The 8223-nt window shown below is 51.0% G+C and overlaps 1 protein-coding gene across 3 annotated transcripts in view; it reads left to right on the top strand.

The window, feature by feature from the left end:
* Window positions 1-3564: 3564 nt before the first annotated feature.
* Window positions 3565-8223, top strand: part of CAMK1D (calcium/calmodulin dependent protein kinase ID) — a 392897-nt gene continuing 388238 nt past the window's right edge. The window contains exon 1 of one of the 3 annotated variants that reach the window (XM_025264475.3): window positions 3565-5058. In XM_025264475.3, coding sequence (XP_025120260.1) covers window positions 4967-5058 — 92 coding nt within the window. In that variant the 5' untranslated portion in view covers window positions 3565-4966. The remainder of the gene's footprint in view (window positions 5059-8223) is intronic. The other 2 variants (XM_025264476.3, XM_025264474.3) reach the window with 2 other exon arrangements.

The raw sequence follows: 8223 nt of genomic DNA, 5'->3' as shown, positions 1-8223 counted from the left end.
ACCAGGGCTCTGCAGCCAGGCTGCTTGGGTTTTATTCATTCATGCTTCATGTGTGCTTCTAAACCATTTCAAATTTTGGTCTCCTCTACAAAATAAGAATAGAGATATTATCTATTTTATATAATTGATATGAGGATTATTAAATAAACATGGTAAAGCTCTTAGAGCAAAGCCTGATGCATAATATGAACTCAGTAAGTATTAGTTATTATCATGAAATTCTTTTATCACAATTAATTGCCTTAGGGACTTTATAAACATAGCCTCTATCATTGGATGTGGCTATTGAAGCCTATGAAAGGCTGATATATATACTTCCCATTACATGTAACTTGACTCTTTTTTTGTTTGTTTTTCTGAGAAACTCAAAGGATTATTTCTTTGAAGATAAGTAGTTCTACTAGGACATGTCTTCCTATTGATCATATATTTTAAAATACATGTTCCCCTTCAATCTGTAGATTAAGGTCTTCATTTCTGGAAAGTTTTCTTGAATAATATCTTGAAATATTTTTTGTTCCATTATTGCAGTCTCTTCAGAAGGCATTTATGAATATATTGAACTTCATGTTTCATATAACTTTCTAGCTCATCTTTGCCCATTCCATTTTATTTTTTCACTATTCTTATTTCCTATATTCTTTAAAAAGTTTTTTGAAGTCAATTTCCTTGTTCCATTTCCAATGTAGTCTTTATATCTGTGATTTTATTGTTTCCTGATTCTTTCCTGAGCATTCCAGCTTCAGTTTTAATTTCTTTTATCATCTTGCCCTGTATTCCATGAGCAAGTTCTTGTCACATACAATTAAAAAAAATAAATTTTGAGGGAATTCCCTGGTGGTCCAGTGATTAGGGCTTCATATATTTACTGCCGAGGGTTTGAGTTTGATTCCTGGTTGGGCCAAAAATTAAAACAAGAAAAATTTAGGAACAGACTTGGAACTTGAGCCTAGTTTCCCAGACTTTCTAGTTCTTTCTACCACCCCAGCTTGTGCTCCTGGTTTATCATTTTAGGTACTAAAGGCTGTCTTTACCACTGCACTACCTGGGAAGCCCCAAAGGCTGAATAGAGGTAATTTAGAGATTTTCAGAGAAGGCAATGGCACCCAACTCCAGTACTCTTGCCTGGAAAATCCCATGGATGGAGGAGCCTGGTGGGCTGCAGTCCATGGGGTCGCGAAGAGTCGGACACAACTGAGCGACTTCACTTTCACTTTTCGCTTTCATGCATTGGAGAAGGAGAAGGAAATGGCAACCCACTCCAGTGTTCTTGCCTGGAGAATCCCAGGGATGGGAGCCTGGTGGGCTGCCGTCTATGGGGTCGCACAGAGTCGGGCACGACTGAAATGACTTAGCAGCAGAGATTTTCAGCTATAATCTACACATTTGCTTTAGAGACTAGATATTTCCCCCACACCACCCACCCAATTCTGAATCTGGGCCACACAAGCCTGATCTATTGGCAGGTCTGTTGGTGGGAAAGAGTTTGACAGGCACAAAATTGCTAAGTCTTTACTGATGGGTTATTAAACAACTTGTTCTTCGGGTTCTTTAATAACATTTTTAAGGGCTTTAAGGAAATATAAAGACTTGGGACCTAAAGGTTAGTAATTTAGAATATCTGGCAGAGCTTTCTGCAGTGGAATTGTTAGGGAATGGATAGCTTTTGACTGATAGGTAATAACCGATTGATGATGGGAGTTGGAGTGGAGTGAAGAGTTCACAGTCACCACCTAGACCTCTAGAAAAACATGGTAGCTGGAGGAAATGGTCATCCAATCAAGGGTCCTCAAGCAAACAGAATTAAGCCATTTATAGGCTAAGGTTTAATCATTCTTAGGGAAAGGCGGTTTTGTTTTCTATTGTGGTTCCCAAGGTCAAGATCTCTTATTTCACATGGTGTCCAGTGAGGGAGGAATGACCATGCTAAAGCCAGACTGAATTTGTCTTCTGCATTTCCACCTCCTTCTTTGTATCATTCCTTTGGTTTGACCTCAACTCCCATTACACTTTTGATTTTTTTTCTGTAGGATCTAGTCCAGCTGAGGATAACTTGGTGCTCTGAATGAACATCATTATGGAAAATTCAGGGGTTTCCCAAGTGACGCTAGTGGTAAAGAACCCGCCTGCCAATGCAGACCTAAGAGATGAGAGTACAATCCCTGGGTCAGGAAGATCCCCGGGAAGACACACAGCAACCCACTCCAGCGCTCTTTCCTGGACAATCCCATGGACAGAGGAGCCTGGCGGGCTACAGTCAAGACTGAAGTGACTTAGCGTGCATGCACATGGAAAATTCAAAATAAACATAAAGCTCCCTATAGCACTTCCAACGGTACAACGCTTCTTTAGCATCACCACTTCTTTAGCTCTGTGGACAAAAGCTGAGACTGAGGATTGTTACCGTGTGCTCTTGTGGCACGATAATCTGTAGGCAAGGAGCAAGAGTGAAACAGGGAAGAACTGGCTAAAAAGTGCCAGGACAGGAAAAGACCGAAAAAGGATGAACACATGCATAGGGCGGGTAAGGGATATGTCCCTTGGGATCTTAGTCATGCCTGGCTCCTACTCTTCTTACTGTCTGACCTTTGACCCCAATAGACGATAGTATAGTTCTTCAAACATATTTCTTATTGGCGTGGTGCTGTTTGCCTTTGGTGACAGGCCCCAACTTTGAGAGGTTAGTAATTCACGGTGGAATTTGGGTTTGTCGATTTAGTCAGTTTCTAATAGCAAGATCCCCTATTTGCTCTCCCCAGCCTGGAGAGCCTTAAGCTGCTACTGCTGCTGCTGCTAAGTCGCTTCAGTCGTGTCCGACTCTGTGCGACCCCATAGACGGCAGCCCACCAGGCTCCCCGGTCCCTGGGATTCTCCAGGCAAGAACCCTGAGTGGGTTGCCATTTCCTTCTCCAATGCAGGAAAGTGAAAAGTGAAAGTGAAGTTGCTAAGTCGTGTCCTACCCTCAGCGACCCCATGGACTGCACCCTTCCAGGCTCCTCCATCCATGGGATTTTCCAGGCAAGAGTACTGGAGTGGGGTGCCATTGCCTTCTCCGGAGCCTTAAGCTAACAGCCCCTGAAAGACAGAATCCAGCATACAGATGTGGGGGACTGGGCAGGCCAGGTTATCTTCCCACCCCCTTGGGTGAGGGAAAAGGTAGAGGCCGGGGTGGAGTCCAGACGGCTTTGGGGAGGGCAGTAGTCCTGCATCCAGCCTGTCAGAACGAGGAGGAAGGTGCTAGATAAGTTTTCAGGCAGTAGAATTTTTTCCCCCCTTTGACAGTGAAATTGGAACAGTCCTGGGAAAATGGGACAGGTGTCAGCAATCAAGACATAAGGCTGTTTATCCAACTCAGTCGAGGGGCCCTCAGGGAGTGATAGTCTTTATACGAAGAAAACTACAATTTTTTGAAACAAGAGATAGTCCCCGCAGGTTGAGAATGGGCATCCGCACGTGGATTGCCCTCTGACAGGTGGACACGGAAGAATGGGCAGTCAGAGTGCAACTCGGACATGAAAGGCCGGGGAGGCGGGTGGGGAGCTCTGGGTGCGTTTCTCCAGTCTGTTGGAAACGCTTTTTCCAGGTATATGCCCTAAGACAGGGTGCCCTACTAAACCCGCCGCAGCCGGGGTACGAGGGGCAGCCCTCCTGGCGAGGAGGGTGTGGGGCAAAGCTTCCCTTTCCTTAGGTTTTGGCCGCTGGAGAGAGACCAAGAGAAGCCGAGCTGGAGCGAAGGCCGGTCCAGGCCCGCCCAGGCCCGCTCCAGCCCCAGGCCTGAGGTAGCCTGGGCGGTGCACGGAGCCCGAATCCACCCGCCGCCCGGCCGCCAGATAACCCCGGTAGTAAAGCTCCCCAAGGGAAAACGATGCAGCGCCTGGCACGCCCTGCGCGTCCCCGGCTCCAGGGCTCCCGGCTCCCTCCTCGCGGCGCGGCCCCCTCCCCCGGCCGTAATTGGACTCGAGCGCCGATTTTGGTGCAATGCGAATTAGCTCCAGTGGCCAAGTCGTGAGGCTCCGGGACCGTCAGCCACCGGCCGGCGCCTCGCGGCCCGAGTCAACGCCCACCTCCGCCAGCATCCCCGCCGCCGCCTTTCGTCGCCATAACAACCGGCCCCCGCCCAGCCCCGCGCCGCGCCGGGACGCCCGGGGAGGACGCCCCCGCCCTTGGCGCCCCGCATCCGGGCGGCCTTGCACCCCCGCCCCCTTCCAGCCGCGTCCAAGCGCAGCGCAGAGGCGCCCCCTCCCGCCGCTAGGGAGGAAAGCCCTGGCGCCCCCGAGACTTGACTTGGCAGAATTAATTAGGCAGCCCCGGAGGGCCGGGGTCCTTCAGCAAGCTCTCCGGCTTCCGCACCTGCCAGGGTTCCCTGCACCTGCCTTTTCCCGGGCTCCAGGGCTCGCGCGGCGGCTGGGAGCGTGACCGGGCGGCGACGGCGGTGCCCCCGCGCCCGGGGCACGGCGCTCCCGGGGAGCAGGACATCCCCGAAGGCGGCAGCGCGCGGGAGGCGGGGAGGCGGGAGGCGGCCGGGGAGCACGGAGAGGGCGGGGAGCCCGCGGGAGGAGGAGGGGGGAGGGAGCAGGGCGGGCGGCGGGGAGGGAGGAGAAGGGAGGCAAGAAAGTAGCAGAAAGTGAGGCTGGCAGCCGGCAGCAAAGGAGCCCGGCGCGCGGCGGCAGGAAGTCTGTGCCCAAGACGCGCAGAAATAAGAGCCAGGGAGGGACCGCGGCGGCGAGAGTGAAAGAGGAAACTGCAGAAGAGGAAGCCCTGCCGCAGCACAAAGTCTCCTCGGCTCCCGCGCCGAGCATCCCCGCGCCGCCCGCCCAGCCCTCCTGGACCGGCGCGCCGCCGCCCGCGCCTCCGCTGCACCCGCGCCGCCGCCCCCCGGTGCTCCCTCCTCGCGCGCCCACCCCGGCCCCCTGCGCCCCTGGCCGCTCAGCCTCTCCGCCCTCCGCGCACGCCGCCCTCGTCTGCCATGGCCCGGGAGAACGGCGAGAGCAGCTCCTCCTGGAAAAAGCAAGCTGAAGACATCAAGAAAATCTTCGAGTTCAAGGAGACCCTCGGAACGTAAGTGGGGAGCGGGGAGAAGAGGGTGGAGGTGGCAGCGGCAGCGGGTGCAGAGGTGGCTCTCGCTGCCACCGCCGCCGTCGCCGCCACCGCGGCAGGAACCGGAGGGTCGCCGCGTCCTCATTGTCCAGTTCTCGGCTCTCCGGAGCCCCCCCGCGTGCCCGCCGCGTGGGTCTGCGCCGCGCGGGGGCGGGGGGGCCCCTGGGGTTTCGGGGACAGTCGCAGGCGGGCGACTTTTCACTTCCCTGACACCGCCGCCCTCTCGACTCATTCTCCCCACGCGTGACTGTGGGCTGAGCATGGTGGATATTCCTGTTCACCGGCTGCGTGCGTCTACTCACCGTGTGCACGGGCGCACCGTGTCGGCGAGAGACGTGGTCACAAGGAAATCCGGCTCCGGGCATTCCCATTTCTGTTCTAACATCATGTATTCTTAGAGAATTGACATCCGCACGTACTCGATGTAGGCATGACTTTGGATGGCCGCGCGATTAGGGAAGGGAGGAATTTCGCAGTGTGCAGGGTCACGTGTGGGCCGAGCCTTACCTGAACGTCAGTCCATTTCACCAGGCTCAGCAGCACACGCTGGAGTGCTGGTCACCAAGGAGGGTCTGCGAGAGTCGCTGTACCCACGGTTCCTTTCCAGGGCTGTGTGTAGTCCGAGGCTGGTGGCTGATCTCAAGAAAGCAGAAATAACCAGAAGTCGATGTCAGGAAGGCTCAAGCATGTGCTGCTCCATTCAGCTGCTGTTCCTTTTCTGCCCAAGAGTTGGTTTTTGTTTGTTTTGTTTCGAAGTACCTCAGAATAGGTAGGGAGACTGATAGTGAAAGAGGATCGGTTGCTGCTGGAAGAATCTGGAGTTGGAGTTATTGCCTCCCCTCATGTGATCAGTATATAAGCATATATATTCACACACATACCTGCTGTATGAGCCGAACATTTTGCAGGGGTTCATGGAGGTGTTGGTCAAGCTGATAAGAGAAAGAGGAGGTGTTTCATAAGACAAATTAGGGTGCTCTTCTTTCCTGCCTTCTTAATCCCCTTTTACTTGTCATTGTGGTTGGTTTGCTTTTCCAGAACCATATTTTCAAACCCAGATTGTTTTCTGCCCCATACTCAGGGTCCACTGAGTTGTTTGGTCATTTTCCCTCCCCACCCCAATATCTGAAGTGGGCCCCCCAAAGCCAAGTTGTGAAGCATCCCTCCATGCTTCTGATCCTGGGGATGCACACTTACCTAGAATGAGAATAGGGTCTCCCAGATTTTGTGCTCACTTCAGGTACCCAGTCTACCTGTGGGTGTAGACTTTTTGTCTTTGTTGGAACGAAAACAGAAAGAGCTTTGCGTTTTCATAGAGAGGGGCTTGGGGCTGCCTCTTAGCACGGCCAGGTAAGGGGTGAGGTTTAGTCAGAGCTTTAGAAAATTACCCTTGAGGTTTATTTGGGTTTGGGGGAGTGACTTTGAGATGGTTAAGTTGCTGAGAAAGAAGAAGCGTATCCTTTGTGGTCATCCTGAGAATGCTCATGTGGCTGAGGATGAGGGAGCTGGAGAGAGTGGAGTCCTAAGGTAGGAGAATGTGTTGCTTGGCACATCCTCACCGGAACTCCTGGAGCTGGTCCCTCTGCCTGCAGCTTCCAGACAGACAGATGCAACCTCCCCTGACTGTCTCCTGCTCCCCAGGAGAGCCCTGAGGCTGTACCTCTTCAGTGGTCTGGGATGCTCAGCCGGTGAGCTGTGGCTTCACTGAGTGGCTCCTGCTGTGGTCGGCAGTGTTTGAGGATGAGGTGGTTCTACTTCTGGGCAGGATGGGGACTTGCTTGATGGGCGCCGAAAAGAACACAGAGCTCTTGCAAAACAGCCTCTTGAACTCTGGCCAAGTTCCCCTTAGAACCTGGGGATGGGTCTCTGTTAGGATTCCAAAGCTTTGCTTTCTGTCTTAGAAAGGGTTCTTTGAAGAGGAGCTTCAGGCTATGGTTCTTTCCTGCTGGCAGGAGTTCTCTAAGAGCAAAACACAATAAAATGATCAAAATGTTTTCACTCAATAGCATGGTGATAATAATAATTGTAGTAGTAATTGTAGGTGACTTTATTAAATGAATACCAAGTACCAGTTGATACCCTAAGTGCCTTATGGGTATTAACTCATTTTATTCTTATGATAACCTGATGAGGTAGGTATTTACGGTTATCCCCACTTGGCAGATGGGAAGACTGAAGCAAAGAGAATTAAGTGACCTGCTAAACAGGAGCTACTTATTAAGTGGAGCTGATACTCAAATCTAGGCAGAACAACTTATAATTATGCATATGGGATTGAGCCACTCTGTGGATTATGTAACAGCAAATGTTAATAATTTGACTAACTTTTGTATTTAGAAGGCTAATTTTAACATTAAAGAATTATATTAATTTTAAGTTAAAACATAATTACAGGGTAACCTGTCATCCAAACATGTAACTTGTCAAAGCTTTTGGATTATCAACATCTTTTTGTCTCTTGGACTTTCTAGAAGTTGTCCAAAATTCAGGGTTCCTGTTTCCCCCTGGGGCCAAGTCCAGCAACCTTAGCTTGAGTCTAAATAGATGTCACTTCTGCTCCTATCAGTGTGGATTTTGAGTTTGGGGTCTTGTTTGCAGTGAAACCTAGCATCAGTCAAGGGCTTCAACACTAACAATTGGAATTCATTTCCAAGGTACTCTGCAAGCCCATTTTGTCACACTTTTACCATATGCCTTTAAGATCCTAAGGCAGGAAAGCCCTTCCAGCAGACAGATTGTCAGCTGTTAAAATGCCTTTGAAATAAAGCATTGTAAAGACCCTAGGAACACCCACTTGGCCAGACTTTGTAATCTGATATTTGGCTGCCTGGTTCAGGTACCTTTCCCTGCAGAGCAGAAGGTTTACTGTTGAAGGCCAAAGGGTCACGCCATTTAGATTGTGTGGTTAGCAGGACCTTGTTGGAGGGTGGGGGGCAAATGAGAGTGAAGGCTGGCCTCAAGGGTGGGAAAAGAGTTGGAGGAAGCAAAGGTCAGTGTAGGGGAAAGGACCCACTGGGTGGTTTGGACCTGGTTTTCTGATACACCCCTGAGCCAGGCTTCCGGAGAAACCTCTTAACTTGTGGCCTTCGGTATGTCTTCCTTTGAAAGGAAATCCCAGGGCCTAAC

Source organism: Bubalus bubalis, chromosome 14 (genome assembly GCF_019923935.1).
Source record: "Bubalus bubalis isolate 160015118507 breed Murrah chromosome 14, NDDB_SH_1, whole genome shotgun sequence".
NCBI lineage: Eukaryota > Metazoa > Chordata > Mammalia > Artiodactyla > Bovidae > Bubalus > Bubalus bubalis.
Note: the sequence above shows the minus strand (reverse complement) of the source record. Positions and strands in the feature narration are given on the sequence as shown.